Source organism: Musa acuminata, chromosome BXJ1-9, assembly GCF_036884655.1.
Source record: "Musa acuminata AAA Group cultivar baxijiao chromosome BXJ1-9, Cavendish_Baxijiao_AAA, whole genome shotgun sequence".
In the NCBI taxonomy this organism is placed as follows: Eukaryota; Viridiplantae; Streptophyta; class Magnoliopsida; order Zingiberales; family Musaceae; genus Musa; species Musa acuminata.
Window position 1 is genome coordinate 35901109 of NC_088335.1, and position 14538 is coordinate 35915646.

At 37.5% G+C, this 14538-nt stretch overlaps 1 protein-coding gene and 1 long non-coding RNA gene across 3 annotated transcripts; one reads left to right on the forward strand and one right to left on the reverse strand.

Annotated features, from left to right (window-relative positions):
• Positions 1-712: 712 nt before the first annotated feature.
• LOC103998434 (zinc finger protein 1-like) lies at positions 713-1561 on the forward strand. Its single transcript, XM_018831508.2, has one exon. It carries the CDS (start codon positions 751-753, stop codon positions 1447-1449), a length of 699 nt encoding a protein of 232 aa, XP_018687053.2. The 5' UTR covers positions 713-750; the 3' UTR covers positions 1450-1561.
• A 394-nt stretch (positions 1562-1955) lies between these two features.
• On the reverse strand, positions 1956-4485 carry LOC108951211 (uncharacterized). 2 transcript variants are annotated; one of them, XR_010479658.1, is made up of 3 exons: positions 4211-4485; positions 2436-2556; positions 1956-2343 (listed from the first exon to the last, which is right to left on the reverse strand). It is a non-coding gene; the product is annotated as an uncharacterized LOC108951211 (long non-coding RNA). The 2 variants fall into 2 exon arrangements; XR_010479657.1 differs by having other exon boundaries at positions 2436-3861.
• Positions 4486-14538: the final 10053 nt, after the last annotated feature.

Sequence of the window (14538 nt, forward strand, 5' to 3'; positions counted from 1 at the left end):
TATTGTTGTTACAGTATCATCTCCTCCCTAATCAATATTTGCATGGCAAGTTAAACCTATAACTGAGCTCTGTTTGAGCATAAAAAATCTAATTACACATAGAACCATAACAAACTCCACTATCCTTTTCTAACCAAGGCGAGCGGATATTTTACGTGCAGTGAATCTCATGTATATCCATGCAATCACCCACAAATTTAATAGATTCGGATGTATTCTTCCTAATAAATACACACATTCACAGGATCATGCACTTTTAAGTACTGGATCAAGTTCATCCACGTTGCTAATCACCAACTCTTCCTCAAAAAATAAATGAAACGTGTGCAATGTTAAAGTAAGCAAAAGCAAACATTAAGTTAGAGAGATATCCACCCAAAAAATCTTGGCCCCAAAACAAGCATGTAATCACCCAATTGTCATGTGTTTCCATGCATGTATGGACTTTGTGCTAAGTTGAAAATAAACATCATATCTCATGTAGTAAATAAATGCCATGCACGCGTCGTGCTCATGTTGTTCTTTATGCCTTGAGATAGAAGGAGAGAGAGACGAGGAGGGAGTGTCGGAGAGATTAATAGCTACTGTGTAAGTTTCCTTGTATGCTATTCTCTCCGCTCTTTTAGATATCCTTCTGATCTTAGGGAGATTGCATTGAATCCCTTGCCATCTCATGCCTTCTCACTCTCTCTTTATATTCATCGGGAGAAGAAGAAGGAGGTGGATCAGTATTCGTCATCTTGGCATCTCATGGAGGAGGAAGAGGAGAAGAGAGGAGAGAAGGAAGAAGAGAGGGGACACAGTACGCAGCAGCTGTTTCAACGGGAAGAGTCGAAGGCCGACACCGACGCGATCGACGGGTCATCGTCTTCGTCGCTACCGGTGCTGGAGCTCAACCTCATCGGGTCGCTTGCCTCGGCGAACCCCGAGCCGCTGGAGGAGGAGCCGCGGGTGTTCTCATGCAACTACTGCAGGAGGAAGTTCTACAGTTCTCAGGCGCTCGGCGGGCACCAGAACGCGCACAAGCGCGAGCGCAACCTTGCCAAGCGCGGTGGCGCAGACGTGGCCTTCGGTGATCATGCCGGCGCTAGTGGAGCCGGTTACAGGTTTCCGGTAAACCTAGCAAACTTACCCCGACAAGGGTTGTTCGCCGGCAGGCCGCTCGGCGTCCAGGTGCACTCGATGATTCATAAGCCGTATACCGGAACACCAACGTCGGCGGCGGCTACCTCGTTGATCTACTGGCGACACGCGTGGTCGCAGCCTCCGATGGCCGATCGTCAACCAGCCATAGGACGGCTGCTCACGGAAGAGTTCTACGGCACAGGAAGAGCACAGGTGGCGGCCAAGTTCGATGAGGCGGCTGCGGCAGTGGGAGGGAAGCCGCGTGTCAGTGGCGGCGGTGGTGGTGAGGAGTTGCCTAAGCTTGACTTGTCTCTAAAGCTCTAGAATACAAGTTGACTTGGCGGCCAAGTTCTTATGCTGTAGAGTTGTAGCTGACTTGATTACATAGGCTTGTATTGGCTTGGTTCTAATTTGGATCTCCGAATGTCTAATTTATGTGAACAAAAATTATTTCTTCCTGTTAAAAATTCTGCTGCTTTTATATCCATATCTTTTAAGGATCATTATCTTGGCATCAACTTGAGATGCAAGGTCACTGGGATTACATTGCATTCTCAATCTGCAAAGGATGTGTGTAGAGACAGATTATGATCTATCTTATTCTTTACAAGCTAAATTAGGTGAATCCAGGTAGCAGCTGCACAAATGTATTAATCACATTGGAAACAGTTAGGCATCATGTACATAGCAGAGTAGGATCAAATCAAATCCCCTGCAGGTTTCCAACTTGGCATACACAAGCTGGTGTCCAATCTTGTCCTAAAAGATATTGTCGACAAAAGTGTTTTAGATGTAAATATCACATTCACCATGTATTTCGAGTGTTGGAATGAAGTAACTCAATTTCCTTCAAATTTTCTGAAGAAAAAACATGTCATCATAAATTGTATGCAAGCCACATATTCGTCTTCAAGGTGTGACAAAACGGTTCTTCCTTTAAGCAATCTATCTCCTCTCAACTGTACAAGTGACCAAATTCGATTAAAAGTGACTCAGAAAGCTCGCTAATACATGTAGAATACACAAAAAGAACAGGGGATATCTGCAAGGAAGAGCTTTAGATATTGGAGTTGACAAGCAATACAGCTACGGCAGCAGCCTCCACCCTGACATAATATATTCATCAACAATGAACATTCTGACAGATCAGAGAGCACTATACATCAGCCCGATGACAAGCTTGATACCAGTGTTTGAGATCCACTGTGTTTCCGACTACTGAGAGACAGAAAATATTGTTAAATTGTTGATACCTCCCATTGATAAGACCAAGTGAACATCAATATATGAGACAACTTTAGGAATCATACCCATGTCAAAAGTGATTAGCATTGAGATGGTGCTGCTGTTTTGTCAACTGGCTTTCTTCCCATCACAAGTTCCAGCAGATAACTCCAAATGCATAAACATCACTCTTCTCAGTGAGCTTACCTGAAAAATCAGCACTAGTTTCTGCTCTAGCTAGCTGAGTCCTTTCTTGCATTTAAATAAATTGTAAAAGATCGATTAACTCAGAGAAAAGGTATGCTGACAGAAAATTGGCATATATCGCACACCATCTTATTGATGCCATCTAAAATGAAATTCTTGGAATAGTAAAAAATTATTTTCCCCATCGAGTTCATCTTGGAGTCCACACTAATGGGCAACAATGATAAAAAAGGCACAAATCAGATGCCAAAAGGCCGACATCGACCGTCAAGTAATATTTCTGCACCTTCATCTCTGAACTAATTTATTAATCTTTAGGCATCCGACCTGTCACTCAATCCACAGGTCCGCACCAACCATGACTCATTACATAAAGATGAAATGATAGATCTAAAATCTTTCCTACTCCTAGGAATCTTCAAGATATTCTTTATAATGATATAGATTTGACTGATTCCATTAAAATGATTGTAGATACACTTATTTGATTAAGAATCAGCTTCGTAATCAAATGAAAAGGCTGAAAAAGAAAAAGCCTATAATTTCCGCAAGAAGACATTACTTGACCAAACTTTCAATTATGAAGGTTGATCGAGTCAAGCACATATGACCAAAGCTACACAGACAGCCTATCCAGAAGACACTGCCAAAAAGAACGAGATTGTAACAGAATGTGAAGGTACATATAGATGCATATGTAGCAAACCTTTTAGGGCAATTTATAGAACACAATAACCATTAGGGAGGCATGGGCTGACAACACTCAATTTAAGCATAATTGAAACAAAAAGAACCGTCAGTTTCTTTTCTCAAAGCTCTAGAAAATAGCTATAGAAATTTTCATACTTGTTGAAGCTTTCATACTTACCGATGCAATAAGAGTTTTTGGTGATTACCTCTTTCCACTTGAGCATGATTTATGAACTGTTCCAGTTGTAAAAGTCATCCCCGGATCCAGAATCACACAGAAATTCATCTTATATATGCATGTGTTAAACATGTACCTCAACACCACAAAAGTATCAAACTTTCTTAATTATACCGAAGTTTTGTAATCTAAAGTTGAGCAAAATGGATAGAAGGGTATATGACAGGGTAAACAATGGAAACACAAAAGATACCACAGATTACACCCTGTTAAGAGCTGTTCATGAGCTGGACCTGATTCAGGCCATTCATATGGATCCCATATCAACATGAATTACTCATTCTTAAAGTTGATCCGACCTACAACATCAGTTTTGCTATGATGACCAGGAACAGGCTCTTTTTCTCTCACTAACTCCAGCTTACTGGACCATTTCCCTACGAAAGATCATCAAAGCCATAAGGTCTTTTGTTTTAGCCATCTAACAATCCAAAAATGCTTAGAAGTTGTCCCCCACCCCCCCTTTTGTTTTCAGAGGAAAAGAAGAAGATCTTCAATTACATAAAAGTCATGAATTGGAAGTCAGAAGATGGAATCTTTAACCATAAACAATTCCAGGAAGATTCTCACTTCAAATTGAGAATCGACAAGATCAACGGAAATGAACTGGGAAACACGATACTATCACGACATGGGTACAACTGCAGACCAAATTGTCCCTCGGAAACTAAAAGCTTGGATGCGATGTAGGGCTTCAGGACATTACGAACGATGGTAAGAAGATACCTTGAGGCAACTCGCGTGCCGGGCACCGCGAAACCATCGTGTCGATTGTCGAAGGCGGACACAGCAACCTCGAGGAGCTCCCTGGTATGCTCCACTCCGCTGCCGGAGCCGATCTAGTGGTCGCTGGCCTCCGCCAACATCGGGTTCTTCAGGATGTGTTGCCTTTCCCCGCTCTGCTACTGCTTCTGCCGACGCAGCCCCTTCTTCTGGATCTTGCCCCCGGTCATCGACGCAAGGATGCGTCCTCCCTCTACTCCCTTCCCGCCGGTGGTCGATCCCTGTGGGCTTGAGGAAAAGCGGGCGACCACTGGAGGAGCATTTATGGGAGGAGTTTATAACGCAGGCGATGTAACGTAACCGAAACGTTACATAAACCGACATCATAACGATGATTTACATAATTTGCATAACGCGACATACTTACTTATAAACCCATCACATAATTATATTTTCACACATACTCTTCTAAATACTATATAATAGACATCCTCCTAATTTTCTGTTTACTCGCTCCTCCAGAAATTATACGTCTGAAATGAAAGTTCGATTATATTATACTTATCATATAAATCAATATTATATACATCTTTCCAAAATATTAAGATCCTTTCGTATATCTCCCTATTGTATAATAGGATTCGTTAAAACACACGACATTATTATTGTCTTGTTAAAGGACATAAAACATAAAATACCTATCATGATAAGAAATTTGTAATTTGCATATAAAGCATAAAATTACCTACATGCCCCCATTTTTATCTTAATTATGAACTGACCTTAACCATGCAGTTTCATAATTCTTTTATGATAACGAGTTCGTTCTATAAGCTTCATGGAGTACATACTTGTGTTGAAAGGATCCATGCAAATATAGACAATAATTATGTAACCCGAGGATTAAATGTTTTTAGAGTATTTATATGTGTAGGAAATCTTGAAATTTACAGATTTAGTCGTGTAATTTAGGATATCTCTGGTGATAAAGAAGAATTCCACTATTACGAGGATTCCTGCGTGATTCTACGAATGTTTAGGGGCTTTTCTATGATTTCGCGATCGGGGCACGTACCTACGGCGACCATGCCCCCCATGCATGCAGGAGACGCCATGGAGAAGCGCCCGTCCAACGTTGTGTTCTTCCATCTGCCGTGAGCAGCTCGTTCGATCGATCCTACAGCCATCAGAAACGATGTAGGCAACGTAAAAGATAACCAGAAAAATCAACAACAGAACCCACGGAGACATTCTGTTTGAGCTCTTCTCTGCGCCGTCAACAACGACGACGGAGGAGACGAAGCGCCTGAAGTGAAGAAGGTGAAGCTCCCGACGCAGAAGAAGAAAGAAGGCGTTAATGGTCGAATGGTGGGTGATACCGGAGGGGGCGCATCAGACGCACACAGCGTGGCACGACCGGAATCCTCAACGGTGATCGTACGACGCGGTGTGCGTCTCATGCCACCTCTCTCAGGAGCTTATGATCATGGCCTGGATTTATCCTTTGTCAACTTCTCCACCCATCCTCTCTCCACAACTCTTACCGGTGTACTGGAGAAGGGGACGTGAGCTTCTCTGTGGCCTTCTCCAACAGCCATCCCACCGCCATCATCTCCGACTCCCTTACCTTCTACCACAGAAGGAGCGGCACCAGGAAAATTCTCGAGCAGAGAACATATATAGGAAGCGAGAGAGCAAGACGGTCCCTTGTGATGGGATACCGCTACAGGGTCCAGGGGCGGCGGGTACGTGTACGTAGATGAGGGTGCATAAGGGCGCCACCCACGTGACGTGGCCGGCGTGTCGACCGTCGGCGAGACGACGCCACCAACGTGATTTGACCGGCGTGGCGCGGACGGCGACGTGGTCGAATCCACGCCGCGAGCCGGGTCCGCGGCCCTTCGGATTGGGTTACGGGCTCCGGACCGTCTCACGCCCGACGTGTGCATCTCCCTCGCGTGGCAGTGCCCGAGTTGGACGTACCAGACGCCGCCATGCACGCAGGGAGGCGTGAACGGTGTCCGACGCAGACCGACTTGGAGCGAAGTGAGTCGGCGAGTTAGCGTGAGAAATGGTGATAAGGTGGGGAGGGAAACCGACGACGATGATGATGATGAGGGTGGCGGTGGTGGGAGTGGGGAGGGAATTGAGGCGGGCGGTGTGTGGTCATGTGGGCGGGACTCGACACGCGCCGATGTGCATGCATGGGGACGTCTCTCGTGCGCGCACTGTCACCCAACACGTTCCGGTGGCCACGCCCTGCCACCCCTGTCACCTTGGCCGCCCGCCTGTTTTGTGTTGGCTTCCGCGACATAAGGTTTTCTTATAAGACCCATTTCATCAACATCTGGCAGGAGGAGCCATAATACAAGAAAAGATAATGTTTCGGACTAATTTATAGAACAGTCACATGAAGTTTTTATTTTCAGCAAGAATTGTATTGTAAATTTATCTTTCTAGGACTAATAGCAACAAAAGAAATTGGTTAAGGTTTAGAATTTCAAAATAATCAAATTTGAGAAAAGAAGTTAAAAGAAATATTAATCTCCAAATGCTTAAAACTAACACTCATTGCAGGTGTATTGTTATATATATGTATATATACATATACATATACATATGTATGTATACGTGTGTGTGAGAGTGAGAGAGAGAGAGAGAGAGAGAGAGAAAGAGAGAAGAATGGACAGCAGTGAACTGATCGTCTTAAAGTTACGATACAATGCTGCTATCTCAAAGCCTTAGAGATCTGAAAAGTGACTAAACTGTCAGATTTTGATGCAACTTGGAAGGTGATAAACATTCCACTACAAACTTTAAACACCCAAAACATGATCGCTCTATGAAATGCTGTCAAATGAACACCTTTGCAACCGAGAGATCGAACGATATAACGTGTCATCTTCTTGTTCCGGTCATCTAAGAATTGTGATGAGGACAAGCTGCAGAATAGTTTTTATCTTTTAAACAAGACAATGTTTTCCTTGGTTGAAGCACACAGAATTATTGTACTCTGTTTTTCATTATAAAAAGGTTAACATCCTGGATACGCTTGATTTTAAATATCAAATTATGGTATTCAGCAGATAGAGTGCTTAATCAAGTGAAGGGACCTCTTACAACCCTCATCACCATTGTCCGGTACCCACATATTGAGTTCTTATCTAATTGCAGGGTTGACTCCCCCCCTGTTCCCATTTCGAAAGACCTCAAACATCGTTGTCAGTGCAATTTGCGTTTAGTTTGGACGAACGCAAATGAACTCTGAAAACTTGCAGGAAAAAATGAGGTGATAATGACAAATCAAGCCTCTCCTAATCATGTCTTATGATGATAAGACTGCCAATCTAATAAAACTGAAAAAACGACAAACAAATTAACACTTTCAATTCAACTTCTCACAAGCAAATATGTTATACATGTCAAAGACAACTAATGTGAGTTGCACCAACCAGAACATAGAGCAATCATATACAAATGACTCCCAGAAAAAAACTCATCAAATCAACGAAGAAATAATTCAAGCTGCATTAAAAGCAAACGAGTACAACAAGTGTTTCACACATGGGCAGAAGTCACTTGCAAAACTTGACAAAGCTTTCCATCACATGAAAAGGAAAAAAGAAGTGCGACTGTTTTGTCTCCTCATGCAGCAGCTCTATGTGCTACGACCTCAACTTGTAAACCATACCCACAACATCTGAACATATCCGTAGCATAAACATCCAAAGTTCTAATCTAATATCCAGAGATCCTACTCTCAAACTTGTAATGTTCAAAAGTTTGTCCCTCATGTGAAACATGCATGTGCATGAAACATGCTTGAAACTTTAAAGATTGCATCAGTGCAGTGCATGAAACATAACGCCAGATCACACATCCATGTATCTGGATGTGTTGGAACTTGATAAAACCCTGGTCACCGTTTATGGATTTGACATCGAACAGCAAAAAAAAAAAAAAAAAAACTGTGATCTTTATAATTGAATAAGATATATAATAAAATTAATTAGATTCTGATAATAAATATTGATTAATAAAAAAAAATTAGATTATAATAAAATTTCTTAGGGGATGTACTTGATGAGGAGAACTCTCCTAATAACTTATCCTAGACCTTATGTTCTCGTCTATAAATAGACATGACATCTAGAAACTATATGACGTATATCATAGAGGACACAGTTGAGAGAGTCTAATTTTCTTTACAGATTGATAGCGATTTTTTAGATCTAAAGATTGTGCCTAAATCACACAAAAATCTTTTTCAAATGACACCAAAAAGTAGGTATCATAAAAATCAATCTAATGCTATTTGATTTTAATTCTAACATAAAAGTTTTTCTGTATTATATATAGCATATCACATATTTTATACTTACAATTGGTATCAGAGCCTAGGTTCTTGAAATCAAATATTTTAGATATATTATTTTCTGATTTACGATGGTTGAATGATCCATATTTTATCGATCTAAATTCCTATAACGTGATCTTTCTTGTAACATGATTGCGGATGATGTTAGATTCCTTGTAACGTGATATTCAATGATCGCAAAGCAATGACGGTCGTTGTGTAGCACCGCTGTCGACCTCGCTGTGTTCTGCTGCTACACTGGATCTACTGACGATAGTGGTTGCGTTGGGCAGTGTGCGCACCGTAGCAGCAACAGCGGTCGTGGGCGACCGCACATCACGACGGCCACGCTGGTGATGGCTGCGGACCGAATGCTATGTCGATTGCGTAAGCGATGACCGAGCGTGGGTAGCAAACGTGCACAGGCGACAGCGCACATACGCGATGATTGCATAGCGACGACCACGCACAAGCAGAAGCTACATCCAGGCAACGACTGCGCGAGGGCAACAACCACCCCCAAGCGATAAACGTGCACCAAGTTGGTACTATAGGGGTAGCCATGCGCAAGCGATGACCGCACCGATGGCAGTCGTACAATCGGTAGTCGCTTATAGGCAGTGACTATGCAACATATTAGGTTTTTTGGGCAAATTATAATTTTACCCTTTCTTTGAGATTAGGATTTTCTTTTAGTCAAATTACATATTTACCCTTCTATATTTTATTAATACATTTTAGTATTTTGATAGGTTTGCTCTTTAATAATGTCATAATTACACCTTATATCTTATCAATAAAATTATAGTTTTGCCCTTATAAAATGGAGCATTTCTAATTTATATCCTTAATTATAAAATTGATAAATATGATTTATTTTAATTATGATTGAATTTGATCATAATTATATTTTGATTATTTGATTAGATTTAATTTTGATAAAAAAATATAAATTATGGTTTATTTTTAGAGTTTTCTCAAATGACTTATTGATTATATTTTGTATGTGGTAAATAAAATCCAATTATTGTTCTTGGATATTTCTTTGGTTATTCACATGCATGTATTTAAAATTATGAAATAATATTTATCTTTCACACATGATTTATATGTTTTCATCATTATAATTATTATATAAGTTTTTTTCTTTTACATATTAATGTTCAATAATTATTATGATTGTTATTCTATTATTGAACTGTATAGTATAAATTAAATTTAAAAAATTTGATGAATGTTATTTATAACTCATCTCCCTAAGTTTTATATGATTTGTACTACTAAAGTGGCTTGGGATGATAGACTTATGTTATCATGATTATAATCATCATATGAGTTTTTTTTTTTGCAGATTAATGTTCAATAATTATTATGGTCGTTATTCTATTATTGAACTATTTAGCATAAATTAAATTAAATAAATTAGATGAATATTATTTATAACTCATCTCCTTAAGTTTTATCTGACTTGTAGCTATCAAAGCAGCTTGGGATGATGGATTTATGGGATGTGAATTATAATAAAAATTTTATCATTTATAGGGTATTTTAAATTATATTTTATATTAATTGTATTGGTCTTATAGTCATTAAAGTGGCCTAGATCAATGACTTATAAAATTATATTAAGAAATCAGTCCTAAATGATAATAAAGAAATAATATTCATAATGACATACATAATTAAGAGATTTAGATAATCTCAAAGAAGAATCTACTTCAAATAATTATGTGATGAGGTAGGATAATACTATTTTAGATATTCTTGCAGTTTAGAGTTGTATACCCAAAGGTAACAATACTATTCCATAAGGATGGTATCAATCCTCCATAGATGATCTTGAATGAACACTAAATATGTCAATATTTCACCCAAAGGTGAAATATGGATGATTTTAATAATTCATCAAATTTTAAAAACTCAAAGCATTAATATTATTTTATATTTTGCAATGGTATTTCCGTCCATATATTCTCATGCGTCTAGAGTCCCTTTACTCGGATCAAATTATTCAGAATAGTTAGAGTATTTAAATCAAGTTAACATTTAGGGGGGTAAATTAGTGCTTCGATAAAAACCTCAACGATTCAAAAACTTTCATTTGATAAAAAATGTATCGAAAAAGATAAAAATATGCTTGACTTAGAATAAGTGCAATAAACAATTAAAGCAATATCAATGATAATAAAAAGAAAAATAGAAATATAAACTGAGTTTTATAGTGGTTCGGTCATTGTGACCTACGTCCACTCCCGATTTCTTATCCATTGAGGCCACCAACATCCACTAATAGTATTTCTTCAGTGGGCGAAGACCAACTATCCTCTTACAACCTTTTTCTCCTTTTCATAGGTTTAGGAGATAACCTTTACAACCACTCAACCCTCCCTTAAATAGAAATTACACTTTTAGAGAAGAGGAGGGGAACTCTCAAGATTATAATAATGTTTTCCCCAATTTATGTTCTCATTTTTTTTTTTTACTTAGTAGAGATGAGTTGGGTATTTATAGGCCCCAAATAGCTTCAAAAGGTAGAGGCAAAATTTAAATCTCTGAGAATTCAGGGTACTAGCGGTACCACCACCAGTACTCTCTAACACTGGGCGGTACCACTACCTGACACAATTTGGGAGATTGTGTTTGAGCGGTACCACCGCCCAGTTTGGTGGTACCACTGCTTGACACAGTCTTGAAGACTGTGTCTAGACACACACGATTACAAGCATGAATCCTATGTTATCCGGCATATCATTGGTTCATTTGGCGCTTCATCCGATCCTTTTGACGCATCATCCTCTCTTGCGGCATATTACCCAATCAGCATGTTGACCTTCGTAACATCCGATCTCCTTGGCGCAATATTCGATCCTTCTAGTCTGATGCATAAAGTCTTATGCCGATATGTCAATCGATTCTCCAGCTCGACGTCCAATCTTCGGATATGTTCCACTCCAGCCAATGTCCGTTTCCTCTTGCTTTAATCGATTTGCCTTTTTTGATCGAAGTTAGTCCTACGTCACTCAAAACATAGATTAGATCATAAACTCATCAATTAATTTCATCATCAAAATCCGAGATTCAACAATCTCCCCCTTTTTGATGATGCAACAATTTGACGATGGAGTTTAAACCAAACTCCCCCATCAATATGCCATATTGATAGAAACTTCAAATTTAGAAAATCATGACTATTTCATCATTGCATGCATCATGAATATTGAAAGAACCAATTAATCACATCATTGCATGCATCTTAAAATCATGAGTATTGCATGCATAATACCAATTCATATGTATATTTTCAAAATCATTATTACATGCATGATTCTAAATCATTATACATAATTTCAAATCATCATTTTAGGCATAATATGCATGATTATCATCATATCTTCTCCCTCTTTGTCATCAACAAAAAGGAAATGTATAACTAGCAAGTTTTTAGATATGCAAGCTAGTAAGATAACAAGTTTTGAACATGCAAGCTAGCAAGTTTTGAACATATGGAAGTTAGCAAATTTTTGCATCTTTTGAGATATGCAAGATAGCATGTTTTTGCATCTTTTTGAAAAGTGCAAGCTAACAAACTTTGCTTCTCTTTTAATATGAGCAAGTTAGCAATTTTAGTAAGTTTTATATCATGCAAGCTAGTAAAATTTATATCATTTTACAACATGCAAGCTAGCAAATTTCACATCATTTTAGAATATGCAAGCTAGCAAGTTTTCTTCTTTTTGAAATATACAAGCTAGTAAGTTTTCTCCTTGAAATGTGTAAGCTAGCAATACTTTCTCCCCCTTTGTTATTGTCAAAAAGAAGGAAGAAGAGGGGAATAATATAATGGTGTAATTCATTTCCCTTTACATCAATGCTCTACTCATAACAAATATTAATAACAACGATAAGTTTACATCAATATTTCAATCATAAAAACTAAAAGATTAAGTCATAAATACTAAAAGACCATACTTTCTCCCCTTTGTTATTGTCAAAAAGAAGGGAGAAGAGGAGAATAATATAATGGTGCAATTCATTTCCCTTTACATCAATACTCTACTCATAACAAATATTAATAACAACGATAAGTTTACATCAATATTTCAATCATAAAAAATGAAAGATCAAGTCATGAATACTAAAAGACCATGAGTCATTTTTGACAAATCTCCTCTTTAGTAAATAACAAAAAGAAATCTTAGGAAATTAAATAGTCAATGATCTTCAAAGGTAATCTTATGTTATAAATTTCAAGAAATTAAGAGAAAATTTTGAATAAACATTCTCTTTAGCAAAACGAAGGAATCATAGTGAATGATATTAAGTTATATAAAAATCTCAAGTTATAGTTATCAAGATCATGGTTTGTTTGCATAATTCTCCTCTTTAGTAAAAGAATGAGTCATAAAAAATATTGATTCATGAAAAAAATTTAAGTTATGATTCCGAGAAATCAAAGAGAAACCATGATTCATTTAAATAAATCTCAATAAGAATGAATGATACAAGAACACATTATAAGAGATCTTGATTCATAAATGATTTCAAGTTATAAATCTCGAGCAATCAAGATAATGATTTTGATAAAATTCATTAAATTCAAATCTTCAAAATTACTTTCATAGTTCGCAAGATTCATAACATAAATAGATTCATTAATCCCTTATTGAAAATTTTAATAAGCTTTTGGGATAGAGTCATTTTCAAGAAAAATAATGCATTCCTCTATGTGATTAATTTCATGCCATTGTTCTTTAAGCCAAAACCATGCATCATCATTTAAAATCAAAAAAACAAATTTCATCAAGACAAAGATCAATAGTATAACACAAAAAATTATCATTACTTCAAATCAATATGCATCATTAAATCATTTTGTTTGTTGTAGTAACACATTTTTCTTCTTAAGTAAATCTAACTCTTTATACTTAGTGTAAGGAGTTAACATGCAATTGTCATGCTCAATTTTTTTTATATTTTAAAATTACTAAAAAGAGAAGCATTATCCCCCTCCTTTTTGTATTTTATATACTAATTTAAAAATAACTCATGAAATATATCAATTAATTTCATAGTAAAGTAAAGGGGTTTTGGTTGAATCATTTACCTCGTTATCAAAAACTACCAAGGCATAGTTCGCCATCTTTTCTTTGTCAGTTTACTTCTCGTCTTCAGATATACTCGAATCATCTCAAGTCACTTTGAGTGCTTTTTTCTTCTTTTGTAGCTTCTTCTTCACTTGCGGACATTCGCTTTTGAAGTGCCCTCATCAATTGCATTCATAGTAAGTTGTTTTGTCATTTTTAAGTTCATTTTTATTTTTTAATTCTTGTTTTATGAACCTTTTTAATTTTATTGTAAGGAGTTCAAGGTCATCACCACTTGAGCTTTCACTCGAGTGGTCTTCTTTTGTTCTAAGTGCCAAATCCTTCATGTTCTTTGGAAGGTTGTTCTCAAGTTTATTATGTACTATACACATCATTTCATAGGTTATCAAAGACCCGATAAGTTTTTCAAGCGAAAAGTTATTTAGGTTCTTTGTCTCTTTTATAGCAGTTACTTTCAAATCCCAATTTTTAGAAAGAGATCATAATACTTTATTAACAAGTTCAAGATTCGAAAAATATTTACTAAGAGCTTTTAAACCATTGATGACATCCGTAAAACGGGTGTACATGTCAATACTAGTTTCGCTTGGATTCATTCGAAATAGTTCAAAATCATGCATCAAAAGATTAATTTTAGAATCTTTAACTCTACTCATGTCTTCATGTGTAATTTTAAGAGTGTGCCAAATCTCATATGCAGTTTCATAAATAGAAACCCGACTAAATTTGTTTTTGTCTAAGGCACAAAATAAAGCGTTCATCACTTTAGCATTCAAAGAAAAAGTCATCTTCTCCAAATCATTCCATTCTTTCATTGGTTTGAAAGACTTTTCAAAACTGCTTTCAACAATGTTTCATAAATCGAAATT

Excerpts from the sequence above, each read along its gene's own strand:
- LOC103998434 (XM_018831508.2), top strand. The coding sequence starts at position 751 with ATGGAGGAGGAAGAGGAGAAGAGAGGAGAGAAGGAAGAAGAGAGGGGA.